General features: G+C 40.8%; 1 protein-coding gene across 1 annotated transcript in view; it reads left to right on the forward strand.

The window, feature by feature from the left end:
* The window catches only part of LOC110490065 (sodium/potassium-transporting ATPase subunit beta-3), a 63,328-nt gene that overhangs the window by 36,091 nt on the left and 4,423 nt on the right, over positions 1-22,814 (forward strand). The window contains exons 2-3 of the mRNA XM_021563201.2: positions 18,138-18,266; positions 22,627-22,725. Coding sequence (XP_021418876.2) covers positions 18,138-18,266; positions 22,627-22,725 — 228 coding nt within the window. The remainder of the gene's footprint in view (positions 1-18,137; positions 18,267-22,626; positions 22,726-22,814) is intronic.

Below are 22,814 nucleotides of genomic sequence, written 5' to 3' on the forward strand. Positions count from 1 at the left end.
GTCCCTGTCCCTTTCTTGTTTTTAAACGGTGAGAGAAGTGCTGCACCTGGTGGAGAGTGGCTGTAAGACAGAATTAGTTGCTTTATGCGTGCTGTAGTTACGCCATAACACGTTATGATGTATTGTACAGCGTCAGAGAGGTCCGCTTTTTCTCCAATACTTCAACTTTTCTCCAATACTATAGAGCCATTATCATGTCAATCAACGCTTGAATAGAAACACAGTTCACACCCCAAATGTTGATGTCAACACAGTTGCTACAGTCCTATTAGTTTTCTTTGCATCCTCATTTGAATGTCAAGGTTGCGCACATTTGTACGGAATGGTGTTAGCGTAAATTACTGCCTTGTGTGCATTGCTGCGCTTATGTGAATACATAATAGTTCACCAACATTTTAAGCTAAACGTTCTGATCTTTTTCATAGCCCTCATTGCTTTAAAAAACAATATATGTAGCCTAGGCCTACTGGTAGTATGAATTGTCATTTTTGCACAGAATGACAAGCTGACCACTAAAATAGGTAAACTTTCCTACCATGGGGAATAGCAGATTGATAGACCAGGGGTGTCAAACTCATTCCAAGAAGGGCCGAATGTCTGTGGGTTTTGGGGTTTTACTTTCAATTAAGACCAAGACAATCAGGTGAGGGGAGTTCCTTACTAGTTAGTTACCTTAATTCATTAATCAAGTACAAGGGTGGAGCGAAAACCCGCAGACACTTGGCCCTCTGTGGAATGAGTTTGACACGTGATATTGACAAGTGATTTGACGCCTTTTTACCGAGCTCCGTACCAAACTTCAGAAAGATTGTGAAAAAAAAAAGTTTAGTCATTATTATTTTTATTTGTTCAAGATATAAGACCTTTCCTGTGACTGGAATGATAATTGGATCATTTATTTCAACATGCCCAAGCAAAGTCGTGACAAAAAAAGAAAGGAAGAAGTTAGCCGTTCTATTGCTAATCAACAAGAGAGAAACGTGCTTATAGACAACTGCCATAACTACGCTTCGCCTATGGATAATAGCATGCTTTCGAATGCTGAAGATGACGAATTCCCCTCTTTACCGGTTACTCCGTGCAAACCTCCACCCTCCAAAAAACCCAACATGAACTCTGACATCGTGGCTACCCTCTCCTTACTCATCAACTCCAGGTGTGACGCCATTGAGAAAATGGTAGGCGCGAACACCATGGTTATCGAAGGCTTGAAAAAGACTGTGGAGTTTGCATGTGGTGAAATTAATGATGTGAAAACGAGAGTGGCAAAAGTTGAAAAAATGTGGAAAGGGTGGAAAAGAATAACAATGTCTACCATAGACGTCTCACTGATCTGGAACAATACACAAGAAAATGGAACCTGAGACTCTACGGCTTGCCAGAGGTGGAGAATGAAGATGTGCGAGGAGAGGCTATCCGTATCTGCCAAGAAGTTTTGCCTGCAGAGAAGAACAAAGTTGGTGATACCATCGACGTTGTACATCGCCTCGGCAAGAAGCAACAGCAAAACGATTCAAGACCCAGGGGTATCATCATCCTATTCACTACCAGATTCTACAGGGATGCTGTCTGGAAAGCTGCTAGGAAGAACGCCTTCCTTCAGAGCCATGGTATGCGTTTCGCCGAGCATCTCAGCCCGGAAGACATAGAAAGAAGGAACAAGTTGTGGCCAACGATCAAGATAGCACGAAGTGAGGGGAAGGCTGCTTACTTCGTCGGAGGACGAGGTTTCATCAACGGTTCAAAAATCCATATTCCTCCCTAAAATCTCACCAGAAGGAACAGGTTGATGGTTTCAGCCATGGTATTCTCATTTTCCTTATGTGGTTTACCTAACAAGCATCAGGTGACTATTTTACAGGAATACTCAGGAATTTCAATTCATTAGTTTGTTCTTGTATGACCAGAAGTCCTATTTTGTTTACAAAATTACGAAGAAGATTGAAAGCTGAATTTATGTTTTATGTATACAGTAACCAAGATACTGTTTTAAATGGCATACAGGTCTGCTCTGACTTTACACGGTTATTGTTCTATTTAGTTATTAATACTTATTTCCAAAAAAGGTCTTAGGAACGTTTATATGTAAAACATTTTGTTATTCAATTATTTTATGATCAGTTTTCATATGTACTTAAAATAGTAGGTACCCTTTTATTTAAATTATTATTTGTTGTTTTATTTCTCAGAATAGTTCCTGATTACACTAAAGAGGGTTTTTAGTCTCTCTTACTACAAGAACCCTTGGTTTGGTCTTGAACATAATTTCCAGTTGAGTTGAATTTCAAAGGTTATGGAATAAGCTATTTTCACTTTAAATTGACTTAAATGGTGCAGATCTCGGTTCCTTATCGTTTACGTTCACTGCTCCTACGTCTTTGACTCATCCTACTACAGTTTATACTTTTATATAATCTTTGCTGTTTTGTCTTTGTCTATATTATCTCTTAATGCTAGGGGGTTACGAAACAGTGTGAAGCGCAAGGTCTTATTTTTATTTGCTAAACAATTTCGAACAGATTTTTGCTTTTTTCAAGAGTCTCACTCAATTTTGGCTGATGCCACTTCTGGAGGTCACAGTGGGGCAACGATATTTGGCTTTCCCATGGATCTGAATGCTCTGCTGGTGTCACTACAATGAAAAATTCCTTTGGTGGTAATATTCTACACTCGGAATGTGACCCCTTTGGTCACTTTATTTGTCTTGTGATCAGTTACAATGACATTACACTCATTACTGTAAACTTCTACGGGTACAACACCAAACATGAGAATGATGAGTTGCTTGAATCTATAGAGAAACATATACTTCATTGGTTATCTAAATTTCCCAATTCGTTATTATTGATAGGAGGGGACTTTAATATTACAATAGATAATTCAACTGATAGATGGCCCCCAGGTAGGCCAACCAATCAGAATTTGGGTTTAATACTTTTTATGGAAAAGTTTGATCTTACTGATATATGGAGAGAGAGGTTTCCGGCTGACAGATCATTCATTCACTTGGAGTAACAAAACAGGTTCCAGACAATCCAGAATAGATTTTTGGCTTATATCCAAATGTATTGATAGTGAGTGTGTTACTACAAATATTTGTACTACTCCCCTCACAGACCATAAGGCTATTTACATTGATATCAAAATATTTACCCCTGATACGAACCTTGGTAGAGCATCCTACTGGAAGCTAAATAGCTCATTATTAAATAATGATATAGTTACATTTGAGGTTAAAGATCTGCTCTCACACTTTTGGGGAAAGGCTTGTGAAGAAAAATCTTATTGCAAGAACTGGGAGCTCTTTAAATTTGAGGTGTCCAAATATCTTAGAAAATATGGTAGTAATCTTGCTAAGAGCTGAGGAGGAAAAGGTGATCATTAAGATAACTTTCCTTTCTCAGAGGTCCCCAGCTGGCCTCTCGGGGGAGGAGAAGATGGAACTAATTGAGTTACAAAATAAACTGGATAACATATATAAATTAAAAGCAGAAGGAGCCTTTATTAGATCTAGGAAAAAATGGATTGAGGAGGGAGAACAGAATTCATCCTATTTCTTTAGACTTGAGAAATTTCACTTTAAAAATAACACTATCCATAAGTTAAACATTGATGGTGTTATTACAGATGACCAAAAATTAATCGCTAAATACTGCAGCAATTTTTACAGAAAATTGTATAGCTCTACGTACTGTCAGGAATCCACAGATATGTTTTTTAACTCACTGAATAATGTTCACTCTATCAGTGATATAGAATCTAAACAGTGTGATGAACCCATCAAAGTTGAAGAGATTATAGAGTCTATCAAACATCTAAAGAACAATAAATCACCAGGTGTTGATGGAATTACATCAGAATTTTACAATTTATTTTCTGAACAAGTAGCTCCCTTCCTATTTGAAGTCTTTTTAGAGAGTATTAAAAACAATGTTCTCCCTCCTACAATGAGTCAGGGGTTAATAACACTGATACCTAAACCCAAAAAATAAGTGCTGCTCATCGATAACTGCTGTCCAATTTGTCTTCTTATTAATAATGACTATAAGAAATTAGCCTCACTACTTGCAAAAAGAATTAAAGAAGTCCTGGATGCAATCATTGATGAAACACAGTCTGGCTTCATGAGGAACAGACATATTTCTAACAATGTCAGACTAGTATTAGACGTACTTGACTACTCAGACCTAATAACTGAGGATAGCTTCATATTATTTTTAGATTTTTATAAAGCATTTGACACAGTAGAGCATCAGTTTCTCTTTCACTCCCTTGAGAGACTTGGCTTTGGGGATTTTTTCTGTAAGGCTATTAAGACTCTCTATGCAAATGGTAACAGCTCTATCAAATTGAAATATGGCACCTCACCTAGATTTGAGTTAAAGAGAGGAATTAGGCAAGGTTGTCCTATCTCTCCGTACCTGTTTTTATTAATCACCCAACTTCTTGCAAATTCTTTAAATAATAGTCCTGTACAAGGTATTTCCATAGCTGATAAAGAAATTATTATAAGCCAGCTGGCTGACGATACTACACTTTTTCTGAAAGACGCTAACCAAATTCCCATATCGATCAATGTGATACAATCCCTTTCCAAAGCGTCTGGTCTATATCTTAACATTAAGAAATGTGAACTCATGGCTGTCAAAGATTGTGTGACACCTTCATATTATGGTATTCCAGTAAAAGAATAACTTACATATTTAGGCATACCCATTACAAAGGATCAGAAGTCTAGAAGCTTACTAAATTTTAACCCTCTTATTAAAAAAACCCAGAAGAAAATAAATCAATGGCTACAGAGGGACCTATCTTTAAAAGGTAGAGTCCTAATAACCAAGGCTGAAGGTATCTCTAGACTAACATATGGTGCGCTATCTTTATATCTTGACCGTAAAATAAGCAAGGAGATAGACCAGATGCTTTTCAACTTTCTTTGGAGAAACCTTACCCATTACATTAGGAAAACTGTTGTAATGAACACTTATGAGAATGGAGGACTGAATTTTCTGGATTTTACTACTTTAAATAATACTTTTAAGATCAATTGGATAAAACAATTCCTAAGAAGACCCACTTCTATCTGGAATTGTATTCCTCATCATGTCTTCTCTACTTTTGGTGGCCTTAACTTCATGTTGTTTTGCAATTATAATATTGACAAAGTTCCAGTGAAACTTTCTGCTTTTCATCGGCAGGTTTTCTTGTCATGGTCCTTAATTTATAAACACAATTTTTCTCCACACAGATATTATATATGGAATAATCGGGATATATTGTATAAAAATACCTCTGTTTTTAGAATATTGGTTCTGAAATAATATCCTATTGGTGAGCCAACTGGTAAATGCAGAGGGTCTTTTACTCAGTTATAAAGAATTCTTATCACTTTACAAGGTCCCTGTAACACCTAAAGATTTTGCAATTGTTTTAGATGCCATTCCCTCAGGTGTTGCTATGTTATTCAGGAACGTGTCAAGACCTGACCCTCAGAGCCTACCTTCTATTGACCCTGTTGACTCATCAGTAGGAAAGATTTGTTTCTCTTTTGGTCCATTCAACAACAGAGCGATACGATCCTTGTTTCAGCAGGATGTTGTATCTATACCTTATGTCATGCCTTATTGGAATGGATTTATTGATAATATGTGTTGGAAAAAAGTTTGGATGTTGCCACACACTTACCTACTTGTTAACAAAATTAAGGAAGTTTCTTTTAAAATTATTCATAAATATTATCCTGCCAACCACTATATGAAGAAGTTTAAGGAAAACATCAACTCAAATTGCTCCTTTTGTAATGACCACCCAGAAACAGTGGCAAGACATCAGTAGGTTTATAATTGAACACATTTATGAAGATTTTACACTATTGTGGAGAGATGTACTGTTTGGATTCTTTACATACAATAGAAATAAGCGGAATAATTTTTATGTAATTAATTTCATTATTCTTTTGGCCAAATTTCATATACACAAATGTAAATTTACAAACAGAAAAACACATTTTCGTACCATACAAAAAGAAATTTAACTGTATTTTAAGACAGTTAAATACTCTACTAACAAAAAAGCTGTTAGAATTGTAAGTATATGCATGTCCCTTAAGGTCATTGTGTAATTGTAATGTGATATTGTACCCCCTAGCTCGATTGTCTATTGTTTGTAATCTATGTATGCTTGTGTTCCCTCATGTGCTTTATGTATTGATTTGAAATTAATACAAATAAAAAATAAAAATAAAATACTTGTCTTGCTGAGGAAGTACATGTGAACAGTTATTCTAACATCTTCAAATGCGCATTGGAGTTCGGTAAAAAGGATGCATGCCGTTGCATCCCCGATTTTGCATGTTCTGTTGAGCTGAATTACCATAATATAAATGTGATTTCTGTCATTCTGAGCACTGTGTGTTATAAATTAAAATGCTGCTGTTCCTACTCCACATTTTCCTAATGGAAACCCTGCAATATGGTATTTGGATCGTTTGTACAGATTTACAATAAATTAACTAGCGATCATACCACTCATAAAATCATTCAAATATTTACCAATTTTCTATATAAATCCACAAGACAGAGGAGTACAGTAGCTGATAGTCCAGCTGTGTCATTGCACATGAAACAACACACAGCTCAAAAAGCTCCCCTATTGATCTTGCTTAGGGACACTACAATTGTCCTACATACTGTAGACTAGCCTATAAGGGGGATACCTAGTCAGTTGTCCAATTGAATGCATTCAACTTCTGCATTTAACCCAACCACTCTCAATCAGAGAGGTGCAGGGGGCTGCCTTAATCAACATCCACATCACCCAGGGAACAGTGGGTTAACTGCCTTGCTCAGGGGCAGAACAACAGAGTTTTACCTTGTCAGCTCGGGGAGTCGATCCAGCAACCTTTTTGTTTACTGGCCCAATGCCCTAAACCAACACTCTAACCACTAGGCTACCTGCCGCCCAGCACAATCCAATTAATAATTGCATTATTGTTTTCAAGTGAGTACAATTCTACTCTGGCCTGTAAACTGCAGCGAAAATATCATTTGAATAATGGCTTAAACGTTTCATTCCATTTGGATCAGTTATGTGTCCACTCAACATAATATAGAAAGGCACAGTTGCATGAGTCTGACTGTATTTTTACTTCTGATACTGATGCACTGTCTGTTGCCCATCATCATTCTCCCAAGTAGTCACATAGGCCTATGTTCCTAAATATTTGTCATTTAACTTTTAAAATGGATTGCCTTTTAATGTGTGGCATAAACACAACTTGTCACAATGTTTTATTCTGATTAGACTACTTCAAAAGTCTGCTTTAGGCTACCTGTGCATGTTCATCCACTCCAATGTAATTCCAGCATCCAAACAGCCATTTGATTAATGGAAATAGACATCTGTTACAAAACTCAAACGTTTAATGGCATTAGGAGATTGTTAGACCAAGCCTTCGATACTGAGTAGGGAGAGATGTATTTTCTGTTTGTCAAGATTGACATACATGATTGTGGTATTGAAAACGCAAACTATGATGATAAACTCCAAAAGTCAGAAATCTGTATGTAGGTATGTGTAACGCTACTTATTGGTTTAGTGGAAAATGTATTGCATGTATTTTATATAATTATAAATATAGCATGAAAATGTTAAATCTGATTTCCCCCTAACTGATCATTGTTTGCAGCCTGCTCTAATCGTAGGGTAATGAGAGAGTGAGCTTGTCCATCCGTGGTGGTTGGCAAATGTGACTCTGTCCTGGACTGGGATTAGATTTATGGTTAAAAGGAAATGGCTGGTTTGAGTCACAGGTAATTTATTTCCATGTTCATACCAGGCCCATGATGCATTAACCAGGCTGGTGTGTGTAATTGCATATTTGTGTTCCTCCACGTGCGTGTGTATGTTGACATGGGTGCATGGAAAAAGTAAGGACAGCGCCAAGGCCTGTGGTCTCATGCTGTCAGTTTAGAGAAGATACAAAACGTTCCCAAAGAGCTGTCTGATTGCCCACCACGTGTTCTTGGCATTCTTTGGGCTCTGTAATGTACACCTCCATAGCCCTGGTCATCACTACCCCAGGGATACATTCAAACAACGTACCCGTAGTCCTCACACACACATACACACACTCCTCTGATCCTCACTCCTCCTGACACACACACACACACACACACACACCCCACCCCTAGTCTTCACTTTCCCTGGGACACCCACCACACCCCTAGTCCCCAGCCCCTCTGACCCTCTCCCTTTGGTATTAATAACCCCCAAGGCACATCACTGAAGGGGGTCACACCCACACAAAGTATGTGGTTGACAAGGTTAGGTTACAGCCGACCAAGTAAAGAACATGAGCAGTTGAAAAGATGAGATGAAGGGTCTGGACCCATTGGCCCGGACAAAGATGAATTAACACATAAAAAATGCACTAATTTCAACTTTTGACATGTATGAAATGTCACACAAATTACAGATAGCCCACCTGGAGTCTCTGTGGTCCATCAATGTATGACCCCCTAATAGAGAAGCGAAAGGCTCAATCCGTTTTTGGCGAAATACAAAAAGTACAGTACCAGTCAAATGTTTGGACACACCACCTACTCATTTAAGGGTTTTTCTTTATTGTTATTTTTTTCTCCATTGTCAAATAATATTGAAGACCTCAATACTATGAAATAACACATATGGAATCATGTAGTAACCAAAAAAGTGAAAAACAAATCAAAATATATTTTATATTCATCAAAGTAGCCACCCTTTGCCTTGATGACAGCTTTGCACACTCGTGGCATTCTCTCAACCAGCTTCACCTGGAATGCTTTTCCAACAGTCTTGAGGGAGTTCCCACATATGCTGAGCACTTGTTGGCAGCATTTACTTCACTCTGCAGTCCAACTGATCCCAAACCATCTACATTGGGTTAAGGTCGGGTGATTGTGGAGGACAGGTCATCCGATGCAACACTCCATCACTCTCCTTCTTGGTCAAATAGCCCTTACACAGCCTGGAGGTATGTTGGGTCATTGTCCTGTTGAAAAACAAATGATGGTCCCACTAAGTACTAACCAGATGGGATGGCGTATCACTGAAGAAGGCTGTGGTATCAATGCTGGTTAAGTGTGCATTGAATTCTAAATAAATCACAGACCGTGTCAGACCGGCTCCATCTTGAATCCCACCGTACCTTCTCCGCTGTGCAATCTGGTTTCCGAGCCGGTCACGGGTGTACCTCAGCCACGCTCAAGGTACTAAACGATATCATAACCGCCATCGATAAAAGACAGTACTGTGCAGCCGTCTTCATAGACCTTGCCAAGGCTTTCGACTCTGTCAATCACCGTATTCTTATTGGCAGACTCAGTAGCCTCGGTTTTTCGGATGACTGCCTTGCCTGGTTCACCAATTACTTTGCAGACAGAGTTCAGTGTGTCAAATCGGAGGGCATGCTGTCCGGTCCTCTGGCAGTCTCTATGGGGGTGCCACAGGGTTCAATTCTCGGGCCGACTCTTTTCTCTGTATATATCAATGATGTTTCTCATGCTGCGGGCGATTCCCTGATCCACCTCTACGCAGACGACACCATTCTATATACTTCCGGCCCGTCCTTGGACACTGTGCTATCTAACCTCCAAACGAGCTTCAATGCCATACAGCACTCCTTCCGTGGCCTCCAACTGCTCTTAAACGCTAGTAAAACCAAATGCATGCTTTTCAACCGTTCGCTGCCTGCACCCGCACGCCTGACCAGCATCACCACCCTGGATGGTTCCGACCTTGAATATGTGGACATCTATAAGTACCTAGGTGTCTGGCTAGACTCTAAACTCTCCTTCCAGACCCATATCAAACATCTCCAATCGAAAATCAAATCAAGAGTCGGCTTTCTATTCCGCAACAAAGCCTCCTTCACTCACGCCGCCAAACTTACCCTAGTAAAACTGACTATCCTACCGATCCTCGACTTCGGCGATGTCATCTACAAAATTGCTTCCAACACTCTACTCAGCAAACTGGATGCAGTTTATCACAGTGCCATCCGTTTTGTCACTAAAGCACCTTATACCACCCACCACTGCGACTTGTATGCTCTAGTCGGCTGGCCCTCGCTACATATTCGTCGCCAGACCCACTGGCTCCAGGTCATCTACAAGTCCATGCTAGGTAAAGCTCCGCCTTATCTCAGTTCACTGGTTACGATGGCAACACCCATCCGTAGCACGCGCTCCAGCAGGTGTATCTCACTGATCATCCCTAAAGCCAACACCTCATTTGGCCGCCTTTCGTTCCAGTTCTCTGCTGCCTGTGATTGGAACGAATTGCAAAAATCGCTGAAGTTGGAGACTTTTATCTCCCTCACCAACTTCAAACATCTGCTATCTGAGCAGCTAACCGATCGCTGCAGCTGTACATAGTCTATTGGTAAATAGCCCACCCATTTTCACCTACCTCATCCCCATACTGTTTTTATTTATTTATTTTTCTGCTCTTTTGCACACCAATATCTCTACCTTTACATAACCATCTGATCATTTATCACTCCAGTGTTAATCTGCATAATTGTAATTATTTGCCTACCTTCTCATGCCTTTTGCACACAATGTATATATAGACTCCCCTTTTTTCTACTGTGTTATTGACTTGTTAATTGTTTACTCCATGTGTAACTCTGTGTTGTCTGTTCACACTGCTTTGCTTTATCTTGGCCAGGTCGCAGTTGCAAATGAGAACTTGTTCTCAACTAGCCTACCTGGTTAAATAAAGGTGAAATAAAATTTTTTTTTTTTTTAAACCAGCAGAGCACCATCACACCTCCTCCTCCATGCTTCACGGTGGAAACCACACATGCAGAGATCATCCGTTCACATTCTCTACGTCTCACAAAGACACGGCAGTTGGAACCAAAAATCGCAGATTTTGACTCATCAGACCAAAGGACAGATTTTGACTGGTCTAATATTCATTGCTCGGGTTTCTTAGCCAAAGCAAGTATCTTCTTATTATTGGTGTCCTTCGGTAGTGTTCTTTGCAGCAATTCGACCATGAAGGCTGAACAGTTGATGTTGAGATGTGTCTGTTACTTGAACTCTGAAGCATTTATCTGTGCTGCAATTTCTGAGGCTTGTAACTCTAATGAACTTAAGCTCTACAGCAGTCTTCCTTTCCTGTGGCCCTCATGACCAGTTTCATCATAGTGCTTGATTGTTTTTGCGATTACACTTGAAGAAACTTTCAAAGTTCTTTACATTTTCTGGATTGACTGACCTTCATGTCTTAAAGTAATGATGGACTGTCGTTTCTCTTTGCTAATTTGAGCTGTTCCTGCCCTAATATGGACTTGGTCTTTTACCAAATAGGGCTATCTTCTGTATACGACCCTACCTTTTCACAACACAACTGATTGGCTCAAACACATTAAGAAGGAAAGAATTTCCACAAATGTACTTTTAACAAGGCATACCTGTTAATTGAAATGCATTCCAGGTGACTACCTCATGAAGCTGGTTGAGAGAATGCCAAGAGTTTGCAAAGCTGTCAACAATGCAAATGGTGGCTACTTTGAAGAAATCTCAAATCTCAAATATTTTTTGATTTGTTTCAATACTTTTTTGGTTACTTCATGATTCCATATGTGTTATTTCATAGTTTTGATGTCTTCAAGGCAGTAGGGTTGAGCATTTTCCTGGTATTTTACAAATGTTCCATCCCAAGAATAAATCACTTTTCTTTCCGGTAAGCCAGTATTTTGCGCCAAAACCTGAAGTGTCATTTAAAAGCATTATAAATCATGGATTTCATTGGAGCTTTGATCAGCATGAAAAATCTAATCTGATGATACCTGAGCCTGATGAGCCATATATTGAATACATTTTATAGTCCCTACATTAGCGGCATTTAATGCCCAAATGATTGTGCCGTTATCCAATTCGATATAGGCTACTGCACAGTACGCATGACAGAAAGGCTAATATTTTACCTTTATTTAACTAGGCAAGTCAGTTAAGAACAAATTCTTATTTTCAATGACGGTTCAGGGGCAGAACAACAGATTTGTACCTTGTCAGCTCGGGGGTTTGAACTTGCAACCTTCTGGTTACTAGTTCAACTCTCTATCCACTAGGCTACCCTGCCGCTCTCTTGGGTAAGTAAATTAAACTAACTCCAGTAGGCTAATCTTTTTGAGTGTGAATTGTATTACTGCACTGTATTGTATTATACTGTATTATATGAACTGGAATTACACACATCGTTCAAACCATGATGAAGCAGAAGAGAACATTCGATTCTGGTGCAGCACATGCGGCCTACAAATGTACAATTTAAGGCTCAAGAATTTGATTTTAATTTGAAATATAGTATAATTTGTTGGCTGACGCATTTATACAGTACCTTTCATGATATTTCCCTAATGTTATTAGCCTACCTCCTCTTTCCCTCTCTCTATCGTTGCTTCATTCCTTCCTCGCTTTCAATGTTTAAATTAAATATATTTTGTTGTCCTTATCTTCATCATTCTAATGACATCCTTAAGTATTATAGGACTAGAATTAGATGCAGAAGGCTTACACTTCTCTTCACGAAGATTGAATGATTATAAACTTCTTCAGGCTAGGGTCTATTTTCCTGAATTTCCACCTGACTGACGTTCCCAAAGTAAACTGCCTGTTACTCCGGCCCAGAAGCCAGGATATGCATATAATTGGTAGCATTGGATAGAAAACACTTTGAAGTTTGTAGAAATGTTTTTGGGATATAAAGGATTTTATCTAACAAAACTACCATTCATGTTGTAGCTGGAATCCTTGGGATTGCAAACAGAGGAAGATTTTCAAAAGAAAGTGATTTATTTAATCGCTATTTGTGATTTTATGAAGCCTGTGCTGATTGAAAAATATGCTGATGTGGGGGTGCCATCCTCAAACAAACGCATGGTAAACTTTTGCTGTAAAGCCTATTGTAAATCGGACAATGCAGTTAGATTAACAAGAATTTAAGCTTTTAATCGATATAAGATAAATGTTTAATATTACGATTATTTATTTGAATTGCGCGCACTCCAATTTCACCGGATGTTGTCGACAGACTTAATTAGATTTATGGGTCTGAATAAATAACTGCTATAGCCTACTGCCATTGCGCGTTCGCTCTTCTTTCAAACTTTGATGTTTTGGGGCTGTTGCTGGGCAACACGGACTTTCAACTCCCTCCAAAGATTTTCTATGGGGTTGAGATCTGGAGACTGGCTAGGCCACTCCAGGACCTTGAAATGCTTCTTACGAAGCCACTCCTTCGTTGCCCGGGCGGTGTGTTTGGGATCATTGTCATGCTGAAAGACCCAGCCACGTTTCATCTTCAATGCCCTTGCTGATGGAAGGAGGTTTTCACTCAAAATCTCACGATACATGACCCCATTCATTCTTTTCTTTACAGGGATCAGTCGTCCTGGTCCCTTTGCAGAAAAACAGCCCCAAAGCATGATGTTTCCACCCTCATGCTTCACAGTAGGTATGGTGTTCTTTGGATGCAACTCATTATTCTTTGTCCTCCAAACACGACGAGTTTAGTTTTTACCAAAAAGTTATATTTTGGTTTGATCTGACCATATGACATTCTCCCAATCTTCTTGTGGATCATCCAAATGCTCTCTAGCAAACTTCAGACGGGCCTGGACATGTACTGGCTTAAGCAGGGGGACACGTCTGGCACTGCAGGATATGAGTCCCTGGCGGCGTAGTGTGTTACTGATGATAGGCTTTGTTACTTTGGTCCCAGCTCTCTGCAGGTCATTCACTAGGTGTGGTTCTGGGATTTTTGCTGACCGATCTTGTGATCATTTTGACCCCACGGGGTGAGATCTTGCGTGGAGCCCCAGATCGAGGGAGATTATCAGTGGTCTTGTATGTCTTCCATTTCCTAATAATTGCTCCCACAGTTGATTTCTTCAAACCAAGCTGCTAACCTATTGCAGATTCAGTCTTCCCAGCCTGGTGCAGGTCTACAATTGTTTGTTTCTGGTGTCCTTTGACAGCTCTTTGGTCTTGGCCATAGTGGAGTTTGGAGTGTGACTGTTTGAGGTTGTGGACAGGTGTCTTTTATACTGATAACATGTTCAAACAGGTGCCATTAATACAGGTAACGAGTGGAGGACAGAGGAGCCTCTTAAAGAAGAAGTTACAGGTCTGTGAGAGCCAGAAATCTTGCTTGTTTGTAGGTGACCAAATACTTATTTTCCACCATAATTTGCAAATAAATTCATAAAAAATCCTACAATGTGATTTTCTGCATTTTTTTCCCTCATTTTGTCTGTCATAGTTGAAATGTACCTATGATGAAAATTACAGGCCTCTCTCATATTTTTACGTGGGAGAACTTGCAGAATTGGTGGCTGACTAAATACTTTTTTGCCCCACTGTAGGTCTTCATGCATTGTGAACTGAGCTCCATCCTGAGATGGTCTGTCCCTTCCCTGAGCGTTGATTCATCATGCCGAGGCCGTAGAGAAGCCTGATTTAGACATCGCATATAATTTAAGAAGCACGGTGGCTAGGAAAAACTCCCTAGAAAGGCCAGAATCTAGGAAGAAACCTAGAGAGGAACCAGGCTATGAGGGGAGGCCAGTCCTCTTTTGGCTGTGCCGGGTGGAGATTATAACAGAGCATGGCAAAGATGTTCAAATGTTCATAAATGATCAGCAGGGTCAAATAATAATAATCACAGTGGTTGTCGAGGGTGCAACAGGTCAGCACCTCAGGAGTAAATGTCAGTTGGCTTTTCATAGCCGATCCTTCAGAGTATCTCTACCGCTCCTGCTGTCTAATCCAGAGAGTCCTTTCTCCCAAAGTGTGCACTTGTTCACTTCCCATCATTGATTTAAAAATAATGGATCTGGTATAAGAAATGTCCTGCAGGCTGATGGTTGATTGAGTCGAGCCCAGGATCGATGCTTTAACAACTGCAGAGCAGACGCTAGGCCACGGCAGCCCAGCCTCTCCCTCCCTGACTCCAAAGAGCAGGGTTGCGTCCCAAAAGGCCCCCTATTCCCTATATATATATAGTACACTACTTTTGATCTGGGTTCAGGCTCTGGTAAAAAAAAAAAGAAGTGCACTATATAAGAATAGGGTTCCATTTGGGACATTGCCCAGGCTTCCTGAAAGGTCACACTCAGCTATTCTGAGGAGATAAAAGCACTTGGCATCCCAGTACTGTTTCTCAGTCCTAATGACCAATGATTGTTCGATGGAAATGGCTTTCTAATGCTGGCTGTTTTTTGGGGGTGTGGTGAGACTGGCTACATCCCGACTGTGCTCCAAGAGGATGTGTTGGAGTGTCAATCCTAATTCCAGTTATAGATTCACAAGTGGTCGAATGGATAAAAAAGACAGGTCTGTCTGATTTAACCAGGGTGGATTCTACATTTATCTTACATGAGCCTGCCATCTAAAGATGTGCATGCATGCCTTTGTCAGTCTAGCACTAATGCTGTGATAGATGATGGATGGGATTGTGTGTGCGTGTGTGTGTGTGTGTGTGTGTGTGTGTGTGTGTGTGTGTGTGTGTGTGTGTGTGTGTAGCTCTGATCAATCTGACACATCCTACCCAGTTCTTCTCTTCCTCAGGCCAGTGCTGTGCCATCACTTATCTGTCCTCCCCCACACTCTATTTATAGATGCACAGTTTACCTCAGAGGCTTCAGGAAATAAGCAATGCATCTATTATTATACTGAAGCACTCTCTAGCTCTATTTTTTTCTCTCACATACCATTTCTCTCCATCCATATATTGTTTTCCCTGCATCATCCTGTCTTCTCTTTATGCGATATCTCGTCATGTGTATTTAAATGTGTTTTTTTTTGTCTATCTAGGCTACATCTCTCTCTGTCCTATGTAAGCACTTTATCGATGCACATCCTTATGAAGATCTCTCTGTAGCTCATTCAACCATTTCGTGCCTTTCTCACCCCCCTATTTTCACCTGTTTATTTCATTTTGTATCTCTCTCTCTCCTCTTTCTTTTATATTCCCCTCTCTCTTTCTTTCTTTGTAACTCTATTGCCCTGTAATATCAATCAATCAAATGTATTTATAAAGCCTTTTTACATCAGCAGATGTCACAAAATGCTATACAGAAAACCCAGCCTAAAACGCCACACAGCAAGCAATGCAGATGTTGAAGCATGGTGGCTAGGAAAAATAGCTGTGAGTGGGCTCTTCCCTGAACCTCAGTGTTTCTGTAGAGATGTCATGCATGGTGTAATAGTGACTCTCTACCATAGAGATATGGTATATACGGTGTCTATATATAATGTATCTCTAAGCAAGCTCTCTATTCTTCATCCATTAGACACCAGGGAAATCCCCCTGAAGCTAGGACAGCAGAGTCCCTTCCCATCTTCTGAAAGCACCTGAAACCCTACCTCTTCAAAGAGTATCTTAAATACTCACCTGAAATCCTGAACCAACACAATTGCACTTGTCTTTGCTGATAGCTACTTTATTGAGGAAAATTGTACTTACTATGCCTGTGATATGTGGGAGACCCACGTAGTTATTTTAAGATGAATGCACTAAGTCGCTCTGGGTAAGAGCGCCTGCTAAATGACTAAAATGTAATATCACCGTCTTGTCATCTACACGATATCCCAGCCTGCTCCCAGATCTGTACAGACCTTTTTTTAACACCTCTGACTGGCAATGTCCATTTTCTTTTAAATAATACAGCTTCGTGTGTGTGTGTGTGTGTGTGTGTGTGTGTGTGTGTGTGTGTGTGTGTACGTACTTTGTTGACTGAAACACTGGTTTAAATTGAAATCTACATTGGTTTGTATTGTGGAACTTAATAAGAATACCTGTGTGCTGGAAAAAAAGACAACTGTCTTTTCTGTCACTGTCATGATGTCACACGTCCTTAGCTGATCTTTCTTTCTTTTTTCTCTCTCTCTCTCTCTCTCTCTCTCTCTCTCTCTCTCTCTTCTCTCTCTCTCTCTTCTCTCTCTCTCTCTCTCTCTTCTCTCTCTTCTCTCTCTCTCTTCTCTCTCTCTCTTTCTCTCTCAATTCAATTCAAAGGGCTTTATTGGCATGGGAAACATATGTTTACATTGCCAAAGCAAATGGTTTTGACAATAAACAAAAGGGAAATAAACAATAAGTCAACATTAAAAGAATATAGACATTTAAAATGTTATAGTATTGGCTATGTACGCAGTTGTAACAATGTGCAAATAGTTGCAGTATGAAAGGGAAAATAGCTGAACAGATTGTATTTATTGTATTTACAGTGTTGTCTGTGCTCCACTGGTTGCCCTTTTCTCATGGCAACAAGCCACAAATTTTGCTGATGTGATGGCACACTGTGAAATTTTGCCTAACAGATATGGGAGTTTATCAATGTTTGATTTGGTCTGTGGGAAACATATGTCCCTAATGTGGTCATACATTTGGCAGGAGGTTAGGAAGTGTAGCTCAGTTTCCACATTATTTTGTACACATAGGCAGACTTGGCTCTCAAGAGAAGACGGGCTATGGCGACCTCTCTAAATAGCAAGGCTCTGCTCACTGAATCTGTACATAGTCAAGGATTGTTTTTAAATTGGGGTCAGTCACAGTGGTCAAGCTCTCTCTCTCTGTCTCTCCGTACTGTGCTGGCCCTGATATTTATACAATATTTGGAGGCAAACTCAAAATGTAATACATTTAATCTCTATATCTGACATGGTACAGGTGTCTTCTTCTTTGTTTTAAGCCCATAACCATGTGTGTGAGGTGTATAGTTTTTGTTTCAAAGAAGATTTATTAAAGACTACCAAGAAACACTGTGATTTAGCCCACTGTAGTAAAATGTTAACCTTAAACCTTAAGACTTGACAAGTGAGGACTGGAAACGTGTCCTCACTTTGTATTTTTGTTGGTTTACTCTTCTTGTGAAGAGTTCTTCTGGACTTCTGGACTTCTGGTACTCACAAGTCTAGTAAAACATGTACAAACACACACTGTCGAACTTGCAAAAGATTTATGGGGACAAAAAATCAAGACATATGACTTACACTGATGGGAAGAATCATTTTGATCTGTTGAGCCAAGATTGTGTGATTAACAGAGAGTAATTATTCTCTCTTTCTCTCTCTCTCTTTCCTCAGCCCTGATATTGCTTTTCTACCTGGTCTTCTATGGGTTCCTGGCAGGGATGTTCACGCTCACCATGTGGGTCATGCTACAGACACTGGACGACAACATTCCTACGTACCGTGACCGAGTGGCCAGTCCAGGTGACTTATTACGCTGCAGAAAAACAGACACTCAACCTAAACAGAATAGTGCTCATATTAAAATTCAACCATTCACTCACTCTATCTCTCTCTCTCTCTCGCTCTTTTTCTTTCTCTCTCTCTCTCAATCTTCCTTTCTTTCGCTCTCTCTCTTCACACACGTAAAATATGAATATGTTCACTCTTTCTCAAACATGTCATTGTCTCTCACGGACTGCGTCGCTTTCTTTTCTTGCTGCATCTGGACTGCTGTTGACACATAGACAAGGCTCCTGCAGAATGGGAGCATGCTCACTCACTAACACCAGAGCTGTCTCTGCTTGCGCCTGGCATGCACAGTGTCTCGGACTCTGCTGCCAAGACCCACTGAAGCCCTGACTGGCTTGACAAATCAAATCAAATTGTTTTTGTCACATGCACCAAATACAACAGGTGTAGACCTTACAGTGAAATACTTACAAGTACTTAAACAATAATGCAGTTTTAAGAAAAGTAAGTGTTAAGTAAAAAATAGATGAGTAAAAGATATAATAAAAATAACAAATAATTATGGCGCAGCAGTAAAATAATAGTAGCGAGCCTATATACAAGGATACCAGTACAGAGTCCATGTGCGGGGGCACAGGATAGTCAAGGTAATTGAGGTAATATGGACGTGTAGGTAGAGTTAAAGTGCCTATGCATAGATAAATAACAGAGGGTAGCAGCAGCGTAAAAGAGGGGGTTGGACAATGCAAATAGTCTGGGTAGCTGTTTGATTAGCTGTTCTGGAGTCTTATGGCTTGGGGGTAGAATCAGTTAAGTAGCATTTTGGACCTAGCTTGGCGCTCCAGTACCGCTTGCCATGCAGTAGCAGAGAGAACAGTCTATGACTAGGGTTGCTGGAGTCTTTGACAATTTTTTGTGCCTTCCTCTGACACCACCTAGAATATAGGTCCTGGATGTTAGCAAGCTTGGCTCCAGTGATGTACCCTCTGTAGTGCCTTGTGGTTGGTGGCAGAGCAGTTGAAATACCAGGCAGTGATGCAACCATGCTCTCGATGGTGCAGCTGTATAACTTTTTGAAGATCTGAGGACCAATGCCAAAACATTTCAGTCTCCTGAGAGGGAATAGGCTTTGTCGTGCCCTCTTTACGACTGTCTTAGTGTGGCTGGACCATGTTAGTTTGTTGGTGATGTAGACACCAAAAAACTTGAAGCTCTCAACCTGCTCTAACTGCAGCCCGTCGATGAGAATGGGGGCATGCTCGGTCCTCCTTTTCCTGTAGTCCACAATCATCTCCTTTGTCTTGATCACGTTGAGGGAGAGGTTGTTATCCTGGCACCACATGGCCAGGTCTCTGACCTCCTCCCTATATGCTGTCTCATCATTGTCGGTGATCAGGCCTACCACTGCTGTGTCGTCGGCAAACTTAATGATGGTGTTGGAGTCGTGTCTGGCAATGCAGTCATGGGTGAACAGGGAGTACAGGAGGGGACTGAGCACGCACCCCTGAGGGGCCACAGAGTTGAGGATCAGCGTGGCAGGTGTGTTGTATCGAGTTGATGAGGGAGGTGTTTGGTCCCAGGATCCTTAGCTTAGTGATTAGCTTTGAGGGCACTATGGTGTTGAACGTTGACGCAGTCAATGAATAGCATTCTCACGTAGGTGTTCCTTTTGTCCAGGTGGGAAAGGGCAGTGTAGAGTGCAATAGAGAATGCATCATCTGTGGATCTGTTGGGGCAGTATGCAAATTGGAGTGGGTCTAGGGTATTACATGTTGGTATTACAGACTCAGCCAGGGACAGGTTGAAAATGTCAGTGAAGACACTTGCCAGTTGGTCAGCGCATGCTCAGAGTACACGTCCTGGTAATCCATCTTGTCCTGCTGCCATGTGAATGTTGACCTGTTTAAAGGTCTTACTCACATCGGTGTGATCTTACTCACATGGAGGTCTTACTCACATGGAGAGCATGATCACAGTTGTCCAGAACAGCTGATGCTCTCATGCATGTTTCTGTGTTGCTTGCCTCGACGCGAGCATAGATATAATTTATCTCGTCTGGTAGGCTATTGTCACTGGGCAGCTCTCGGCTGTGACTCTCGTTGTAGCATGTAATAGTTTGCAAGCCCTGCCACATCCATCGAGCGTTGGAGCCGATGCAGTAAGATTCAATCTTAGTCCTGTATTGACGCTTTGCCTGTTTGATGGTTCATCGGAGGGCATAGCGGGATTTCTTATAAGCGTCTTTTTAAGCGGCAGCTCTAACCTTTAGCTCAGTGCGGATGTTGCCCGTAATCCATGACTTCTGTTTGGGGTATGTACGTACGGTCACTGTGGGGACGATGTCATTGATGCACTTATTGATGATGCCAGTGACTGATGTGGTGTACTCCACAATGCCATCAGAAGAATCTCGGAACATATTCCAGTCTTTGCTAGCAAAACAGTCCTGTAGCTTAGCATCTGCTTCATCTAACCACTTTTTTTTATAGCACCAGAGTCGCTGGTGCTTCCTGCTTTAGTTTTTTCTTGTAAGCAGGAATCAGGAGGATATAATTATGGTCAGATTTGGCAAATGGAGGGCGAGGGAGAGCTTTGTATGTGTCTCTATGTGGAGTAAAGTTGGTGTCAAGTTTTTTTTCTTCCTCTGGTTTCATATTTAACATGCTGGTCGAAATGATATAAAACAGATTTAAGTTTCCATGCAATAAAGTTTCCCTGCATACATTGGCTAATAGGACTGATGGTAGAGGCAGATTACCCACTCGCCGTCGGATCCTTACAAGGCACCCCGACCTATGTCCCTTTCTCATGCGAATGACGGGGATTTGGGCCTTGTTGGGTGTCTGAAGTAAATCCTTCGCATCTGACTTGTTAAAGAAAAATCTTTGTCCATTACGAGGTGAGTAATTGCTGTTCTGATATCCAGAAGCTCTTTTTTGTCATAAGAGACGGTGGCAGAAACAATATGTACAAAATAAGTTACAAATAACGCAAAAAAACACACACAATTGCACAATTGGTTAGGAGCCCAGCGCCATTCATTTCTTTTTCAGAGGAGCTGACTGCCGCTGCCAAAACACGCAAGCAATCAGCGAATTAACAGATCAGTCAAACACTGACTGACTGCTGTTGGCATTTTAGAAATTAAAAATTCAAATACTGTGCCAGTGTAACAAAAAAAATAGAAGAGTTAGAAATATGATCCTGTGAATTATGGAGCAGAGTTGTGTGTGTGCATGTGTGTAGGAGTTAGAGAGTCTGTCTCCCAGGCTGTGCAGGTATCCTCCCGCTGGTCTACCAGTATAGCACCCATCTGTTCCCCACAGCCTCTCTCCAACTCCATGGCTCTGACAGAGAGGCCATCATGAAACTAACTCCCCTCCTTTAGGCCAACAAGTCCTAATACTGTATATTATAATAATAATAATATATTCCATTTAGCAGATGCTTTTCTCCAAAGAGACTCACAGTCATGCATTTTTGTAAGGGTGGCCCCAGCAGGAATCAAACCCGTGATATTGCCTTTGCAAGCACCATGTTCTACCAGTTGAGCCATACTACGCATTTATGCCCTCTCCCATTCGCAGCCAAACCTCTCGAATGGGATTCTGTCTTATAACTCTTCCTGTTCTTGTATAACTCTTCCTGCTCTTGTATACATTTCTAAGGCTGTGTAGCAGAACCTGCAGAGTTGCAGCTAAAATGCAAATCTTCTGACCAGCTTCTTTTTGGGGTTTGGCAAAAAATGTGTAGAATGCAGTTATAGTATAGTATCACAGTGTCCTGATAATATGGCCTCCTCTGCCTCTCCGTTTGCAGACGGCCTGACTGAGTCCCAAATGGCACCCTATTCCCTACATAGTGCAATACTTTTGACCAGGACCCAAAGGCCTCAGGTCATAAAGTAGTGCAACCCCTGTCTTGACGGTCAGTCACCTGCTGACCCTCTTTGCCAGAAGGTTTTCACCTGGCGAGTGTTAATATCATTGGTGGTTTTGAAAACTTAGCTAATTAAACTTTTTTTTTTAACAACTCTCCCCGCAACCCCTTCGAACAGTGTCAGGCAGCCTAAGCAATACATGTGGCTTATTGTAAGTATAAGATTTTGATAAAAATGTATATATCTCTCATTTGCTATATGAATAGCATTAATTAATGTGACAAGCTGGATTTGAATTGGGGTCATTTGCATGCCACCAGAATTGAGTTAGCCTGCTGAGCTAAAGCCCAGGCATTCCCTCAGGGATCTAACACAAATCTTCAGGTCTCATGCAAGGATACTCGTCATGTGAGCGAGGTTCACTGGTCCATCTCCATAACATTAGTAGGTGCAGACAGTTGACGTGACATGTTTCCCCCTACCTGTCCTCAGGTTTGGTGATCAGGCCCCGGTCCTTGGACATCGTCTTCAACCGCACCGACACTAAGCAGTACGGCCAGTATGTCCAGCATCTGGAGAACTTCCTTCAGCGTGAGTGATAGAATCCCACTTTCAGACCCATTCATTTTTTTCTAAAGAATGTGTACATTTGACTCCAATGGACAAATACAGTATTAGTG

The sequence above is a fragment of the Oncorhynchus mykiss genome, chromosome 15 (genome assembly GCF_013265735.2).
Source record: "Oncorhynchus mykiss isolate Arlee chromosome 15, USDA_OmykA_1.1, whole genome shotgun sequence".
Lineage (NCBI taxonomy): Eukaryota > Metazoa > Chordata > Actinopteri > Salmoniformes > Salmonidae > Oncorhynchus > Oncorhynchus mykiss.